Genomic DNA, 19,556 nt, shown 5'->3' with positions numbered 1-19,556 from the left:
TGAATCATAGAACTAAGTATTCATTAACAATATTACATATATTTATGTTAGAATTGTGAATTGAGACATTGCTGAGAAATAATCATATAAAACCTTATCCCTTAATTAGGAAGTATTTTTTCTGATCTCTCATCTAGAAATAGATCAGATGATTTGATAATAATGAGTCCCTCCCCTCTATAATTTTTTACTTTTTCTAACTTTTATATTTATGTAATATGTAGCAATGGTATTAATAGAAGTATTGCAACAGTAAAGAATTTTGAACAGAAATGCATATTTTAAAGTCCATATAACGAAAGTCTTGCAAAATGGTCTGTGTGTTTCTTGATAGGGTCTTGTAACATCTTAGGTGGTGTATATACATTTTATACCCAAAAATTTACTACGATAATTAGCTTTATATCTTCATATTCTCTCAATGTTTCTACAAGATATGATAGAAAATAGTTTATTTAGCATAAACAAAGAATCTCCTTTATTTACTCCAGGCTGCTAATTGAATCTGATATTAATTTGACAATATTCTTCCTTTTGCTGTATAGTATATCTCTAATTTCTTGCAATTTGAGCAATTGGGCAAATAAAGCAATTTGTAGATATAAATGGTCTTTAGCAGCAGCAGCAGCATTAATAAGGAAAGGGAATGTAGATCGCCTTTAATAATCTGAAAACCCAAAATTTGAGAAAATAACTTCTAACTGTAAAAATTATGGTAAAACACTTTAATCAAAGAGTTACTAAAATTTAAAACCTATACCAATACACCTGAGCCCAAGAAATTGGGATTTTATAGAAAAAAATGTTTGAATAGAAACAAAAATTAATGACATCTAGTGTCAATATTTTGCGATAGGAAAATTTTCTAATCAAAAAGATTATTATTTAGGTGAAGTATATCTTCTAAATTGATTTGTTGAATTAAGATCACAATGTCATTCAACAATGACAATTTTCAATACACATTATTGCCATGCTAACTTAATTTAGTTTAATACACATTAAACCAACTCGCTTCCAAAAGACTTCTTAAAATGCAGTTGATAATGTGGCTACATATTCAGTTTTATGGAGTAGATAGGGACTATTTCTTTAAAACTAACCTCTGAAGTTGGCAAACAACATATTTTCATTGCTAATGAAATGAAATCCAATGAAACTGTTTATATTATGAAAACAGTCTTATTGACTTTACAGATGAATTTATTTCAAAAACATGCAATAATTCAAAAAAATATTAATTATTAATACACATTAATGCAATACTAACTTTTGTTTATTTCAGTAATCTTCCAGAACTAATTATGTAATAAGACATAAGACTTGGATTACTTTACAGTAGTCTATTTTATTTATTTTTAACTCTAATGAACAATTTTAGTAAGAGTGGATTTGAGAGAACTACGTTTCGGGCTCTTTTTTTCCATCAGATTGTGATTTTAACCAATGAATAATATGATGAACAAGTTATATTTTACCTAAATAATTATGAAAAATATTTCATCCTTATTTAAGTATACGATACCTATATGTATATATATATGTAATATGAAAAATAAATATTTCATATGGTTTAATAGTGGGAAAATGTAGTCAAAATTATTAGGAAATTTAAGATTTTACTCTCCCTTTCCCTAACAACTTGTATCAATACCTCTCTGTAGAAGATAACTAACTTTATTTTCTCCAGCAAAATTCATATTTGATATTACCGTTCAGTTTCAACTTTAATTTACTTAGCTTATTTTTAATATGAATATCTTATTTTTTTTCTATTCAGCTACTGAATAAAATATAATTATAAATTGCTGTGATTCATTCATTCAATCTCTTTATTTACCTAATTTTTGCAAAAATACTGTCCACATTGTAGTTGTATACTATAACAGTCTTAGAATTTGTATTCACTTATTAATGGGGAATCATATAAATGTTAGTTTTTTTTATTATTTTCCAAATCAACTGAAAATGTTCTATTATTCTGGATGGAAGGTAATTTCTCAGGGTCATCAGAGGGTTCTTCATCACCAAATAAATAAAAATAAATTTCAGTAAACTAATATTTGTTGATTTTATAAAATCATTAGGAAGGGTATAAAATAACAAAAAGGAAACAAATAATAAAACAACTTTATTTACATATCTTACAATTTAAAAAATATATATCGTATATGAATACAAATCTTACAATTTTAAAATAGATATATTACAAAATGCTGATTTTTAAAAATCTACAAATTTCTCATTGAGCAAAATTTTAGTGGCTTCTAAAGTACATAATATACAAATGATTTGCATGGAATAATTTGTTGAAATTAGACAGATACATGCACATTTGTCTGGAACTGGTGTAGCGCAAAGGAATATAACGTAATATAATAAAATTTAAGTAAATAAAGGAAAATAAACAGAAAATGTAAATTGTAATACCAGTCACAATTTTAGTAACTAATTCAAAGACAAACTGATATAAATTTACATTACAGATTCGTGACAATTAAAACATGTTTTTATGACCAAATAAGACATACACTGTACAAGAGGTTTCAAATTCATGAGTCACTAACACAACTTTACTGTCATTGCAACACTATTGACATATATTGAAAACAATAACCGATAAAATATTTGGTAAAAATAAATCATTTTTAACTTTGACAGCATTTAAAGATGAGGTTTTTAAAAGATAAATAAATGAATCATTAAACCAACTCGCTTCCAAAAGACTTCTTAAAATGCAGTTGATTAAGTGGCTACATATTCAGTTTTATGGAGTAGATAGGACTATTTCTTTAAAACTAACCTCTGAAGTTGCCAAACAGCATATTTTCATTGCTAATGAAATTAAATCCAATGAAAACTGTTTATATTATGAAAACAGTCTTATTGACTTTACAGATGAATTTATTGCAAAAATATGCAATAATTCAAAAAAGTATTAATTATTAATATTACTACTTATATATTAATGTATATTAAATTAATGAAATCCTAACTTATGTTTATTTCAACAATCTTTCAGAACTAATTATGTAATGAGACTTAAGACTAGGATTACTTCACAGTAATCTATCCTAAATATTTTCAACTCAAATGAACAACTTTAGTAAGAGAAGATTTGAGAGAAATACACAAACTTAATAAAACAGACATTAACAGATAGATTCTGGATCAATAATATCATTTTAAGGTATAAGTACATGAAACCTAAAGATATTTTAGAGAAAAAAACAGGAAATTTACATATTATTTTTTATTTGATGTTATTCTTTAACCTATGTTTCTCAGAAAGCTAAAAAAATTCCAAAGTAAAAAAGTGTAATCAGCATAAGTAACGTTCATAACATTTTCACAAATTACAAGTATAGTTATAATTCATTAAAACATTTTCGTTTTAACATTAAAAACAACTTGGTGGTAACTCTTCATTTACTTCTTCATTTTCTATGATTCCTGGAAAAGATATTAATGGGGAAAAAAAACAACAAATAATTAGTTATAAAATAATAGATGTATAATAAATATTATAATGGGATTATTAAACTATTGAGACATCAAAACCCAGAATGAAAGAGGCACACCTCAAAATCTCCTTGAAATTTTTTTTTTAGTTGGAACTTGTCATCCCATCAAATATTAAGCTGAAACAATAAATCCATCAGGTGACCTTGAGGTAAACTGATGTGAAACAGGAAAAACATACCTTTTGAGTTATGCCCCTTTCTTTCTGGATCAGAAACATTTAAGCAGTTTTATTAACTGCAGGAACTAGAGTCTAGTTCTTTTTTTAACAAAATTAAAATAGTTGTATTAAATTACCATTTATATTTTAATTAATCAGTTTTTATTTTGACAATACTTTAATTATTTGATCCCAATTATCACAATTCAATATTATTTTAATTATTCAATATTTTAATTTCTTTGAACAATTTTTATTTTAATTAATATTTAATTAATTAAATATAATATAAATTTATTTTATATTAGAATAGATTTGTCTGTTATAAAACTAAAGAATTTCTGCACTGTAATTCATAATAGATAACAAAATTATTATTTTTGTTAACAAAGTGTTAAGAAATATTGTTGAATCTTTAAATAGTAAATTATCTTTGCTAAATAATAATTTCATTTATTTTAAGTATATTTATTGTTTCATGCTATTAAATACATTAAAAATAATAATAAGATGCACGTGGATAGTAAAGCTTATAACCTAAATAAGAATTAATTTAACAGACAACTGGAATTTAACCAGTGAGAGTGAAAATGGTGTAAGTCAGTTTTCATTCATAGTGAGAATTAAATGTTTTATAAATGTATATAAATCATATACTTATATTATACAGATATGTATAATATAACACTGAAGTACAGATATGTATTAACAAAACATTCAATTTCTTGCAACAAATGAAAAGAGACTAACCCCACTTTCTTTCTCATCAACTTAATTAATAGTTGTTTATACCAATTATTAAAAAATTATAATCATCAAAATTAAAAATGTATACATTACTTATTATATATCAGCACTTCACAACTACAAAATTATCGTATCGATTAGTATTGTATACAAAGTTAAAACCCGTTCTGTATAAATTTTTATATTTATAAAAAAAATCTCATTTTCATCTTAAAAACACTCGAAAATATGGTGCTTTTTCTATTCAAATTCTTCCAATGAAAATTTTTTTTTTTTTATACATATCTCTTAATTATTCATAATAAAAGATTGATATATTGATTATTGTAACTAATCAAATATTATTTTGTAAAAATAAAAATTATAATTTTTGAGTAACATGGTATTTAAAAATAGTACACCATCAATTTCTCAAGTTTGGGATCAACACATTTGTTTCAATATACTATTATTTGCATGAAAATAAATTGTTTGTTTAGCATATTAACTAAAAATTCTTAGAATTTTTAGAGTAAGAACACCTGAATTTTGGAAAAAAAAAGTGCCATAACTCTAAAATTTAAATGCTTTTATTATTCAATAATCTACTCTCTTTTTATTACTTCATAATTCTTATGACATCTGAACAACATTTTGGGTGTTTTTTTCCCCATTATCTAGTTCTTATTATTAACTTGGGGACATGTGTCCACAATATATATAGATAGATGGACATGATTAAAAAGTACTAATTTAAAGACAGGAAATGGCTAAACAACACCAATGAAGAAAAAATTAGGACTTATATTCAATTTTGGATATATAAAAAATTGTTTTAATTAAAATGACACATGTCCACAAGTTGATAGTGAGAACTAGATAATTAACAATAAAGCCCGAAACATTGTTAGAATAAAGAAGTAAAAAAAGGGTGAGAAATTGTTGAAGAAAAAAAAGAATAAAGATTTAAGAAAAACCCCTAGAAATTTAGGTTGTACGATTACAAATTATTATTTATAATTAATGTTTTTATTATGTTACTAAATGTACATGTTATGAAATCTGATTTTCACTTAACGATATTTGTAATAAATATAATTTTTTTGAAAATAATATTAAGTCATTTTGCTTCAATTTTCCATTAATCTTGCAACCTAACAAGTCAATAAATATATTTTTATTTGTTACTATCATTTTATATTTTTTCTCAAAATTCAGCGCTGTGGACTTGTAGTTTTTTCTCTTTCCTATTTAATTAAACATGTTCAATTCAATGGCAATTGAGGAAGTAGCTGTAATAAGGAGGTATGGTGCAATATATATATATATATATATATATTGCGGAGAACATATTTTTGAATTCTGAATCATCTTAACTATAACTTCTGAAATTTTCAATGATATCTCAATTTATCTCTATTTCTCTGAGATGTCTAGTCGAATGATTTTGAGTCATCAAGTGGATGAAAATTATTATCAGTTGAAATTAGAAAGTTTTCCAAAAATTTTGTTTTATAGCTTCCTAACAAAGTAATTAAGAAGTTGATTGCATGTAAATAATATTTGGAGATATTTCCTAAAAAAATGTTCCACTGAGTTAGTTATCAATGTTTTCTTGTATTTGTTATTCCCTACAGTGGGTTTTTATTTTTAAAAAAGTTTTGAAAAATCAACTTTATTCATTTACTACTCGTACCTAAACTTTTATGATGAAAATTATAGAAGAAATATGAACCAAATAAATAATTCATTTCAATTCCTTATTAAGTGGAGTACAAAAAAAAGTTTTTCAGAATAAGGAGGTACAACACCCTTGAAAATTCCCTGATTTGTTAACTAAATTATTGAGTTTATTGACATAAAACTTGTTTTATTTTCATTGTGGATAATAGTGCTAATCATTTTCAAAGTCTATGATGTATTAGATGGTTTCAATAAATCTGAGCGAAGTAGTTAAAAGTTTAAAACTCAATATCTCAAAACACCATTTTGGATTATACCTCGTTATTGCAGTTACATTCTCAATGTCTCAACTATGAGATTTTTAAGCATACAGCATATTTTTGAGCAACTTGTCACATCCCAAATGCAATACTACTGAAAGTGTCTAAAAAAAAAAAATTATTTCCTAATAATGATTTTTAATTTCAGATATTTAACTTTATTAGATAAAAAAACTAACACGAATGAATCAACTTTTAATAATTTAATTTTATAGCTAGCAATGATGTTTAATGTAAAGTTAAAACCTGTGAAGTCCCATTTTCCAAAAGATAATTTTTAGTAGCTCTATTGCATTGAAGGAGTGATGTTAAAAATTAAGGAATGTTTGGATAAGATGTTTGAAAAACAGTTACAAACAGTTCAAAAATATAGTAGAACTACTCATGCAAAGACAATATAACAAATTTAAACATAATACAATAATTAATTAAAAAAAAAAATTATGTGAAAACATTCTTCTTTATTTACATTTTGATTAACTGAAATACAAATAGTAAATTTATACACATGAACATAACACACGTAAAATAATGATTTATTTCAATATAATATGCTATAATCGCAAGATTAACCATGCAAAAGTACTCATTGAAATAAACCAACAACTAAAACATTTCAAATTAAGTGAAGAAAAGCTTAATACATGCTTAACAGAAGAATCAATTTTATATCACAGTAATATAAGTAAAATAAATAAGAAGTTGAAAAAAAAATTATTGCAAAATCATTCCAGGCATAGTTGTAATTAATAATAAAAGGTATTAAAAACATTTCAAAATCATGCAGGAGATTTATTTGTCAGAAGGTAAAACAAAACCAAAAAAAAGTTTCTAATGCAAATATCATACAAAACTTTACTTCATTTCATTTCTCTAATTGTATGGTAGATATTTCATGCTTTTGTCTTCCTATAGTACCTGAGAAATGTGGAATAAACAATGTTTGAAAAATAAAATTTCTATAGATGCCATAAAATATAGAAATTCTGTAGTATACAACTGTTCTGCTAAGATAGTAATTGGATCCCTGCCAAACAGATATTTCAGTTACTACTAAATTAATCAAGATTCATAAACACAAATATATTTGTATTAATATTATTAATGTATTACCACTTTTGTTATATTTTGAATTAGAATGTAGGTATTTAATAGCACAAGAATATAAAATGCAAAGGGGTTAAAAAAAAATTAACATCACGATTCAAAAAAACATGACTACCTTTAATTAGTAAATTTATAAACAGAGACATATTCTTGAAATAAACTTTCCTTAAGGGACCACATGAAGAAGATGATTTTGAAATAATTTCAAAATAGAGATATATGTACTACCTATCAAAATTATTAGTCTTACTCATTTACTGCTCCCTCCTAGTACTAGGTATTGAAAATTTACAAAGGGCTTGCCTGAAAGAAATTAAACCACCAAATAACTTTTATAAATCAAAGAGATCATAAAAAAAAAAAATAAATAAAGGTAGATTTTAAAAATTATCATGGTTGCAAAAAAAAGTAAGATCATGCCATTTTTCAAGGATAATTAATTTTTTTTAACCACTGAATCAACACTTCTTGAAGGAGTTAAGACTTACTGAACCTACTACTTCTGTAGTACAGTAGTTTTTCTCTAAACACTCATTGTTATGTTGGTGAGTCATCAGTCATGGTCATAGCAATTCTACACAACTTCAATATCAGTCTACTTGATCTTCACATAACTACAAATCCCAAAATTAAAAAAAAAAAAAAACAGTCTCATTTACAATAGAACTTAATGAAGTCACTATTTGGGATTACCTATTTTTACAAAGAGTACAGTTATAATTCAATATTCCAACATACAATTTAAATCTCTACATTCTCGATAATACACTTATTACAAATTACAGGACTAAAGGCTTATAATTGTTATAAATAATAAACATGAATCTAATTTTTTAAAATCTATAGTTGTTTTTTTTCTTCTAAATTTAGTCAATTTTAAACAAACACATTAATGTTGAAATAAAAATTTTCTTTGAGCTAACCAGTTATTTAAAATTCTTCAGCACTAAGCTAATGTAAATATTCTATAGGAAGCCAAATCAAGGAACCAAACATCACAATAAATTTCATTACCTTATCATAAATGCTGCCACAAATTATTTCTACAGCTAAGAAATTAAAGTGAAAATATAGCCATTTCTAGAAATAATTAGGAATGGGTCAATATGGAAATAAAATTAGAAAATAAATAATAGAAGAATAGTAAAAAGAGGCATATCCAAGCAGGTGAGGAAGACAATTATTTGCTCTCACTGTCTGAGTCCGAGCTGTGATCTTTTCTCCTGACTATCCTCTCAGTCCAACAAAATGTTACAGTACCCAAAACAGCAGTTGCAATTAATATACCAAGTTGGATATAAAGTCCTATAGCATTACTGTAGAAAAACGCAGCTGCAGCAGCTATGCTCTGAAATCAATAATAATCATATTTAAACTGCTAAAACTTTAGATCAATAAATAGTGCATTTCTTCATTTTAGAATGAAAATATCTTAATTTAAATATAATCAGATGTAGAATTTTAAAAATTGAAAAAAGATATATTAAACTAAATGATATATTGAACTATGATACATTAAGCTAAGATAGCGTTAAAGATATGTAAATATAAGCGAAAAGAAAATTATATATAAATGAACAAGGAGAAGAAATAAAAATAGCTATAATATAAAATAGACAATAAGTATACAAAAAAAAAAAAAAAAGTAAACTATTAGGTTAAAAATGAACAGGAGACATAGTAGCATGTAAAAATAGAAAAGTAAATACGAGCCCAAAAAAAAAATTTAACACACTAAAAGACAGAAAATAAAGAAGTGAGTTTAGATTAAATAAAGAACGAGAAAAAATAGTAATAAATAAGTACCACCCACCTGTTCTAATTGAAAGATATCAAAACAGTGAAGAAAAAAGTGGAAGTAATCATAGTGGAGGGGAGGTGACCATAAAAGGGTTATTTCAAATACGCGAAATACAAGAAACAGATATAAAAATATGATAAGAATAATAATAACTATAAGAATTATCTAATTTAGGAAACATAAATATAAATTAAATGATAGAATATGTAACTAATATATATAAAAAAATCATATACTGATAAAAAATATAGTTAAGACAATATATTTATAATACATTTATCAACCATCCCTTCACTACGCCTTGGACTCAAGTTTCAAAATAAACTCTCTTACTTTTTTATAAACACTAAAGATCCTATACCGTTCTAACGTTGACGACCATATTCTTTGCTCCACCTCAATTGTAATTCATCATATATAGGCGAAACCAAGAATCACCTCATATCCTGTATTTCTCAACATAAATTATCCATAACTTCCTACAACCCAGCCGACTCCAAACTTTCAGAACATGCCCTTACGCTTAATCGGTCTTTGATTTTGACCATACCACCATGTTAACCCCTGTTCCTAACTACCAAAAGAGGCCCATCTCAGAATACATGTCAAAATATTTGTAGTTGTTTTGTATCTTTTTAGCCCTGATGATGCTCTACAATGAGAGGTGAAACGTCGGCAATTAGTTATTAAGTATTTTTTGTTTTCTATTGAATGCATCCCGACCATCTTCTTCATAATTTGAAATAATACGTTCAATAATTTATAATAAAAAATAAGTCTGTACCCATGGTATAGAGGGCCCCCGAACCCACAAGGTGACATGTGACTCATGTCTACAGTAACAGAGTAAATAATTATCTGGCACAGCCACACTCTCAAACATGGATCCTTGGAGTTAGTAGCACAGTACTTTATCACTGAGCCACCCTGCTCCCTCAATAGTAACTATACCATGAATATTATCATAAATATTTTTTGCTTTATTTACCTGGGTAAATTTAAAGACTGCAAAAGCTGGTGCACTTTCTTCAGAAAATATGGTACCTATAGCAGCATAAATTTGAGTATTGAAACAACTATCTCCAAAACCCAGAAGAAAGCTGCATGCAATTGCTAAATAACCACTGCAAAAAATAAAAAATGCTTATAGGACTTAAAATGCAAATCTTTGACATTTAATTTGATATATTTTAATTTATTAAATTAAGAATGTTAGATATGGTTTTTAAAAATTAAGTTGAATTTTATTGATAGGAATATTTTACTAATTCCTTTTCCATTATTTTAAAATATTTTTCAATTTGAGTGATTGCAGTAAGAAAAAGAATATATTTTAGAAAAAAATTTCAATGACTTTTGTTTTCCTTTATATAATTTTTCTAAAATTTAATCATGCAATATTTTCAAAAAGTCTGTTTATATATCAATGGTTTACTTCACAGCGATGTTACATAAATTTCCATTAACTTTATGAACAATACAATTATAGGTTCTCTCTTTTAGGAAAATTAACTTTTGAATTAATTTTCCTAAAAGAGAGAACCTTTAATTATATTTTTCATGAAGTTAGTCGAAATGTACTTAGCACCACTGTGAAGCAAGCCATTGATATGGAAGCAGGTGAGTGGTTTTTTATTAGCTTAAAAAGATACCACTCAATGGCAATTGAAGATTTAATTCGTACTTACATGGTTGAGTGAAGCAATCATGCCCAATTCAGTCCCTATGAAAACACTGAGGTGTTGTTTAAAGAAAAATTAAGTGGAAAAAAGATATTATCAACCAAGTCCCAGGTGTTTAAGGATATATCTTTAAATATATCTTTTAAAGCTTCTTTTATTAGAAAATGAAAATTGGTAAGTCAAATATATCAATAATGCCTTACAGTTTTTGAGACTAAGCCATTTTTAATAGTGAAATCTTAGACTACTACACCACAGATCTATACAATAAATAAATGTACTCACCCATTTTAAAAGAAATCATATTATTGTTATAATTTATTTTAATACTTTGTTTAGAATGAGCATTAATAGCAGTACAAAGTTTTATTTACAAGTGACTATTTTAATATTAAAGAATTGAACAGCACATCTTCTTTACATTAAAGTTAGGCTTTAATTTTATAACTGTCAGAAAAATATCATTTCATAAACATGTGAATATTTTAGCTGGTAATGTACTATACTATTAAGATGATAATTTAGTAAAATTCACTTACCTGGAGTTTTAAATCAGGAATATTAATCATATTAATGAAAAAAATTGTTGGTAACCATTAATCATAACTACACAAATGCAGCTCTGTCTTATGATTGAATACAGTGTATCTAATAAACATCCTGCTCCAAATGAATGGTACATATTTCCTGATCACTGAAGCACTCATTCCTTCCAATTTTTTTAGTTTAGCACAATAATCACTGTCTTAGCCTTCATTGACAGTTTTCACCACTTAAAATGGTCCAGTGCAGATGTCCAATTTTGAACACTCAAGATGGTTCGTTCTGGTTCCGATTCTGGAATAGGTTGGTGCTCCTTAAAGCAATAAAAGTCTGGGCCTATTCATTTCACACCAGGAAAATATTTTATTAATGACTTTTTCTGCAGATCATTGTCTATTTGAGATCATCACCCATCTTAGCTTTCAGAACAATAATCTGCCTTGTTGTTAGTATCTTGGAGATTATGGTTTATTCTTCGCATATTTCCTGCTTGACCCTCCTTGGCTCGAAAGATTTTACAAAATCTTTCTCAAAAAAAAGCAAGGATTGCTAACTGCTTTCATAGCTATGGGAGAGGAATGCCTGGATTATTGCTTTGGAAAGGTTAATCTCAGTAAATTTGGATAAAATATGACTTCTGAATTGGTAGTTAAGAAAAAATAACACCAGTTAGGTGGAAGATTTCTTCATCATATTTCAGCAGATGCAGATTTATCTTTAGCTATTAGAGTTCCGAGAATTAACTAGGAAACGTTTTAAAAAAATTCAACAGTAATTGTCTCAACAAGCTATACCTTTTTCATCTAAGCCCTTCTAATTTTATTTTTTTCATTGATTCATTGGCTGTCTCTTTACTACTCTCTTTACTATTCCCCAATTCTTGTATTATGGATGGGTTGTCCATCAATATTGATGTAATATCCATAAAATAGAATTTCAGGCTTACAACAGAAAAGTGTTTCAACTACTTCAATTTATGCAATGCAAATAATATTTTTCTGGACCAAATTAATGAAGATGCCCTTAGCCCTTTATCAGAAATACAGTATCTCAGTGAATGGCTTTTGAGGCCCATCAGTTCACTGTCCCTTTGACAGAGGCCTGCAGATACATCATCAGGACAATAGAATTATAATTAGAACAACCTCAGTTTGTTCATAATTAATTAAATTAACTATCGTCCTGGGAACAGTAAAATTAGAAAATAGAATTGTAGTTTTTATATTTCTATAATATTATAAACATAATATAATCTGTGATTGACATGTAGATTGACTTACCTGCTTTTAATGATAGCATTATCAGTGGTTTCTTTTAAAGGAGAAGAATCAGGAAGGTTTAGAAAAATACAAAAGTATGTGGCAATGTGAACAACGAATCCCAAAAGTACTATAGGATCCCTACCAAACCTGGCTGTTTTAGAACTGAGTAATCCAAACAAAAGACCTCCTGTAAAATTCATGCAAATAAATGAAAAAGTATGAATAAATAATAATAGATAATAAATTTATAAAATTACAGTGATTTCAGTTAAGTATTAAAATAAAACTGAGTATGCTTTAAAGTACATGGCAATAGTAATGGTTGTTTTTAAATATTATGATTATATGGAAACAAGAACTTTGGTAGTTACCTAGATTTATGAGCTTATCAGTAAAGTCAATAGTTAAAGAGTGCATAGCAGGTCATATAATTTCTCTTTGAGATGATAATATATTAAATTGTTGTTTGTAATTATAAATGCAGAATATAACTTGCCAAAAGTATATATGAATACTGGATTAGATTTGCAATCGGTTCTCACATATACTAATACAAATTACAAAACTACAACTTCACTAGCTGAGAAACAGTTAATACTTTTTATAATTAGTAGTTAGCAAACCATAACTATTTCTGAGAAATAGAATAAAAGCAGTAAGAGCTCAGAACTATGAACTACATACTGTAGTTTTACAATGTAGTCCAAAAACTTGGACCTCTCACAATTACTTTTTGCAAAAATTTTCAATTCAAGACCTGTAAGGTTGAATTTCAAGATTAATAAGAAAATCCCCGGCCATCACCCAGAATTCCAGCGCTCATGCAATAATCAAGAAAATACAATACAATATGCCAAAGTGAGATGGTAATCTACCTTAGAGTAAAATTTGCTAGAAGGTTCAATGTTTCTCAATGGGATTACTTACGAAGTAGAGTGGACCCTAACCCCAAATAAAGATTTTAATACAATTTCACAAACCTACATATTGTACCTAAAAATATTTCTCCTTCTTTCTCTTCCTCCTTAGTGCCTTTCAGCATGAAGTTGCCTCTGTCCAGACAAACGAAGCCTCTCGATCCCGAGCCAGCACCCGCTGGCATCCCAGTTTTTCCCTCTTCTCTATATTTTCTTGGGTCCCTGTCTTCACTCATCTGACAGAGATGTCCAAACCATCTGAGTTGTGTCTTTTCAATGGTATCATTTATAGAGACAGTTCCAGTGTCCTCTCATTCTGTATGCGATTTCTCCTAGTTCAGCCAGCGACTCTCTGAAGGTATCTTCCATTGCACTAACTCTGCTTAGGTGCCTAACGAGTGGTGCCCAGTTTTCACTTCCGTAAAGGAGGGTAGGTAGGTATACAGCCTTGAAGATATGTACTTTAACATTCTTCCCTACCTTCCTCTTCCCTATAACTGTGTTGCAGAGGTGGTAGTATATTGTATTTGTCTTCTTTATCCTATTGCATTTCTCTTGGTCTACCTTTCCATTCCTGCTGATCACTGTTCTTAGGTAAGTGTATTCGTCCACCATTTCTATTGGTTCACCTTTGCAAAGTATTTCAATGTATTTCTATTCCCAGCCTATATGCATTATTTTACTTTTTCTGACATTGATGGTCATTTCTTTTCTTTCCAGCTTAGCTTCCCATTCAGTTACAGCTTGTTGTAGGTTCTCTTTAGTATCTGCTATGAAGACAATGTCATCCGTAAATACCATTACCTGGGCCAGGATTGTCCTTATATAATCAACCTAAAAATATTTAAAAAGTTTTATACATTGAAATTTTAAAAAAGAAAGACGAGAAGATGGCCCAAGTCCCAATAGCAGAAAATTAGAGAGAAATACGCAGACCCGAAGAAGGATTGGCAGTCACTAATTTACAGGTACTGTTAATGATATTTAAGAGGAGAAGATGGCTGGGGGATGGGTTCGGTCAGCAGAAAAACACAAATAAACAAAAGATTATTTATTTGGCACATATATTATATATATCTTTTTGTTTATTATTGTTTTTCTGCTGACTGCACCCCCCCCCCCCCAACCATCCTCTCCTCTTATATTTCTATCAGTCAATTATTTTCACCTCGTTAATGATATTTAAAAGATATTGACCCTATAAAACCAGAGGGGGTGTGTTAAGATTTTTTCCCATGACCATCTTGGTCTTAAAAATCAACTGACCCAGCTGAGAACTGATCCTACACCTTTCCAAAATAGGCATTCTGGCACTCTTGTCCAAACATCCTCAGCTGCTTTCAAAGGCATCGAAGTAAGGTTCCTTGTTCTTAAGTCTACAAGATTATCTAAATCTCTACAGACACAGGTGCTAGAATAGTGACCTTCTGGGAAGGGTAAACCCATACTTCTGAATTTTTATCTTAGAAAAAATTAATGACCTGAGAAAACATAATTGATGATTAGGACCTAATATTGTTTCATTTATGTCAAGTGTAACTGGTAGGAAACCAATGTGTGATTTAATAAATATTTCTATCATAAGTTTTTTCTAATGAAGGGTATATAAGGTATTTAAAGAGAGGTATATGAATGTTTTACACATCCAAATTGAACCTCGAGTATACATATAATCAAAATTATTGTCAATATAAAAACTCTATAATTTTCAAAACTAGAAACATTTTACACATATTTTTCCAAATTAACTCAAAAAGACTAATTATGTAATGTGTATGATAAAAAAATGAAGTGCTTCATAGTTCAACACATTAAATAAAAGTGATTGATTAGTTAAACATGATTTATTCGAACATAAAATATATTACTTTACAGTAAATTTTAATTAAATTGATAGTCACCTGCAATTTCACCAATTCCTATCAATATACCAGAAAGACCAACTAACTGTTTTGGATTATCACTTATATTGAGAGTAGCTCCAATACATGAACCATAGACACCACTAAAGAAAGAGAGTTCCAGTCCTGTAAAATAGTTATTAGATAAATAGAAGTCTCTTAATAAATAGAAGTAATATTTAAATGTAAAGAAATAAATCTAATAAAGACAAGATTAGACATAATTATGTTTAACTCAGATTCTATACCTCACTAGTTTCAAGTGTTTTATTGAATTGCTTTCAAAAACCTTTGCCTCTGTCTGTGGCCTTAATCTCATTCCAGGATTTTCTTTGATAGCCATCATGGACCACTTCCATGATAATATTACTTTCTCTTGATTTTGAGTCCCCTTAGGCTCTGATTGAGGCTGTACTTCTCAATATAATCAATCTTATTTTAAATAATGTGAATTAATATGTTCTCTTAGTGTTTATCAAAGTCTTATTATATTCATATTTCTATCTACAGTCTTAGAATCCATTTTAAATCTTAGGGAGAGAATGTCATTTACATACATTTATTAGAATGGTGCAAAAACAAGGTTTCATAAGAAAATAAAAATAAATTTTCCGTCCAAAGGTTATAAACAGAGAGATTGTAAGAGTAATTACTTAACAGATGCACAACCAAAAAAAGATGAATGTGCAATTTTAGGAGATTATTGTTATATTTTACATATCATTTAAATAAATAAAATACTTGCTATCACACCTGTATAGAAAAATGTAACACACAGTAGAACCATTTCTTTCTGTCTCATTAGAGAAACAGCTTCAACAAAAGCTTGAATAGGTCCTGCATTCCTCTGGGGTACAACGATTCCAGAAGCTGATACTGCTGGCCGAAGAAGCAACATGAAAATACAACCCAATCCACAAAGTGCTGATAAAACAATGGTTACAAGGAGTCTTGTAGATTGTTCAATTACTGGGTCATTGAATGCCATGTATACAAAGAAATTTCCAAACAGCATACTGAAAAAAAAATAAACATGTATTACTGAGTTGATATACTTTAATTCATTATATACTTAAACATTAAAGGGACTTTATTTACTATGAAAGCATCTTGGAGTAAATGGGTACTGGTACTGGTACTGGTATTCGGTGGGTGGAACAAGTCCGGCAAGTGGGCCTAGTGGTCCTTTTTGCCAACCAGTAAATGGGTAAGTTCAGGATCCTTTCAAAACTGCAGAGCATACATTTGAAATTCGCAGGGTATTGGTAATATAGATAATGGCTATCCAGAATCATTTAAATTTAAATAATATTTTAAATAGTGCAGCAGAAAAGAAGGATCAACCAGTTGTCAGAATGTAATGTTTAATGCCAAGAAACGTACCGTACTAGGAGAAAGTACTATCCAGAATGATTCTGAAGGAATAAGTAAAGATGTGCTTTAATGTAATCATGCAAAGAATCATTTACTGTATTGCAAGCAAAAAGACGCTTCCTTGTAGCCAACAGAAAACTAGGAGCCGACAATTTCTGTTAAAGGAAGGGGGCAATTCAGGATAATCTCAACAGATGTAATGTTCTGACAATATTTTGCTTAAATTTGTTTTGGAGGTTTCTTAGAATATACAACTCTCTCACTAAGCTCATTCATTTGTTTTCTATCATGAAAAGAGATTGTAGACCTTTAAAAATGATACCTTTTATAGAATCCTGGCTCCAGAAATGGATGCGAGAAATGGAGTATGGTAGAATAGATATAACAATGAATATTAAACTTGCTCGCAATACATTCAAGCACGTTCAAAATGAGGTCAATGTACTAATGTGCACTGGTCATATCATCTGATCATATCATCACGATCTGAATAAAACTGCTAAATTAAGAAATATTAATTGAAAATGCACAAGACCAAGAATCAAAATTCAACCAAAGATTCTGTAGATTAGGTAATTTTAAGTTGGAGAAAGAGTGTTAATATGGAATCCAGGAGTAAAAAGAGTAGTGTAGAGGGAACAGCAAACTAGTAAAAAGAGAAATAAACTTGCACAACTATCATAGAAATATATTATATTATATACAGTTGTATTAACATACCAATGTCACAAACCTGCATTGAAGTAAAGCCCAGAATACGCCAGAATTTCTAGACATTGTAGTATCGTCAGAATTCAGAGTGAGATAGTTACCCTGGCCGGTCCAAATAATGGAAGCCCCTAATCCCATTATAACAGAAGCAAAGTAAAGCAGCCATGTCATTGGTTTAAAAAATGAAGCTATAAATAACCTGAAAAGAAAATATTACTTTTTAATTAATGACTGTAATTTAAACTACATTATCAACCTAAAATTATGCTTATGTTTATATGAACATAATAATAAAATTTTATATTTTAATTAAAAATGATACTCAACTGAAATTTTTGTTCACAAAATGATGCTTTTATAATATCAATAAAATATTTTAAAATAAAATATGAAACTAAACCAAGTTTATTCTTTATTTTATTGAAATATAATTTATATGGAAATATAAATATGGAAGCATCAATTTTATTTCATGGTTTTCCTCAGTTACCATACATTTACAAATAAAAAATAGCTTATACCAAAACTTAATTATGGCTTACAAATAGGTGAAGCTTCCAATGACCATAGACATCCTGGGTCCAATTGAAGCAATCAGAGATGGAGAAAGCCAGTTTCCCAGAGCAAAAAATGTATAAATCACAGCCAATGAAATATATGCATTACCATTAAATGAAGGGTCATCTTTTGTAACCGATTCAAGAATTGTTCTCTGAAAGAAAAAAGACAAAAATTAGCAAAAGCATACATACGTTTGTAAAAATAAAATTATTGGAATCATAAAATAAACAATGATATATTATTTATATCAAAAATATACACATTTCTCAATAAAACTGAAAGGGAACCACTATTATTCATGAGTTTGAATTGATTTCTGGATGACTTGGCTAAAGGCCAAAATATTATTGGTTGTGGATTATTACTTAATATTCGGCAAACTATCAACCTATAGAGCAAAACTACTAACAAGATACAAAAAATATGTAAAAATTGTAAAACTATATATGTATAAATAAGAAGAAATAAGTATAACAGTGAACAATTTGTTATATTTATTTCCTCAATTCTTGTACTCAATGCTTCTTATTGACATTTTCTATAATGTTATATTCAAATTACAATTTCCATTTCCTATGTGTGCAGACAGTGATAATTATAGCCTTAGTTTGCTCTGGTCTGTAAAAATGGAACAAATGTAGGTAAACATTAAATGAAACAGCTACATTAGGTTTTACTTACAATCTATGAAAAGTGAAGGATGGATTTAGTTCTAGCTCTAATAACTATATCTCTAAATGATCTGAATTTAAAAAGCACCAGAAATGTCATGAAAGCTTTGATTCAAGAACTTGAAATTGACCCAAAAAGCAGTCCTGCTACATGCAAAATCATGAGGAAATTTCTAAATAGATAAGATGGTAACATAGCCTCAACATTTCCTTTAATTTTTTCCAGGAAGTAGGTTTTATGTCTGAAGATATTCTGTGAGAAATGAACCAAAAATACAAAAAGATAAATGAAAATAATTTAATAAAAAATATAGTTTGGGTTTGGTATTATCTGTTAGCCAACAGTCATTAATGACTGGGAGTAAAGGATGATGTCCTTAGCCAAATAGAGATAGAAAAAATTTATCAGTAAGAAAATATGGATATTCTGTAACTAAGATGCTTTTTACTTTCTTGACCATCTAGGTAAAAAATATGATGTAATTAGATGAAATTTTCAGAGTACTGTTTAACTGTTCTTTAAATTCAATGGCTTCATAATAAAAAGCATTTTTGGCCATTTATCTGATTGTCTATCTGTGCCATGAATATTTCTTGAATGGGTGTTCCAATATA

General features: G+C 28.2%; 1 protein-coding gene across 3 annotated transcripts in view; it reads right to left on the bottom strand.

The window, feature by feature from the left end:
* Window positions 1-2,112: 2,112 nt before the first annotated feature.
* LOC106689648 (UNC93-like protein MFSD11) overlaps window positions 2,113-19,556 on the bottom strand; it is a 99,263-nt gene continuing 81,819 nt past the window's right edge. Inside the window, exons 2-10 of one of the 3 annotated variants that reach the window (XR_001344478.3) lie at window positions 18,252-18,421; window positions 17,732-17,908; window positions 16,378-16,640; window positions 15,625-15,750; window positions 12,825-12,993; window positions 10,308-10,443; window positions 8,713-8,866; window positions 7,330-7,438; window positions 2,113-3,453 (exon numbers count right to left, since the gene is read on the bottom strand). Coding sequence is in view for 2 of the 3 variants with exons in the window: in XM_014434753.3 (XP_014290239.1) it covers window positions 3,401-3,453; window positions 8,713-8,866; window positions 10,308-10,443; window positions 12,825-12,993; window positions 15,625-15,750; window positions 16,378-16,640; window positions 17,732-17,908; window positions 18,252-18,421 (1,248 nt within the window). In the remaining variant the exon portion in view is untranslated. Of the gene's footprint in view, window positions 7,439-8,712; window positions 8,867-10,307; window positions 10,444-12,824; window positions 12,994-15,624; window positions 15,751-16,377; window positions 16,641-17,731; window positions 17,909-18,251; window positions 18,422-19,556 lie in introns of all 3 variants that reach the window. The other 2 variants (XM_014434754.3, XM_014434753.3) reach the window with 2 other exon arrangements.

This window comes from Halyomorpha halys, unplaced genomic scaffold (assembly GCF_000696795.3).
Source record: "Halyomorpha halys isolate HHAL.00 unplaced genomic scaffold, Hhal_1.1 Scaffold1421.1, whole genome shotgun sequence".
NCBI classification, from domain to species: Eukaryota; Metazoa; Arthropoda; class Insecta; order Hemiptera; family Pentatomidae; genus Halyomorpha; species Halyomorpha halys.
Note: the sequence above shows the minus strand (reverse complement) of the source record. Positions and strands in the feature narration are given on the sequence as shown.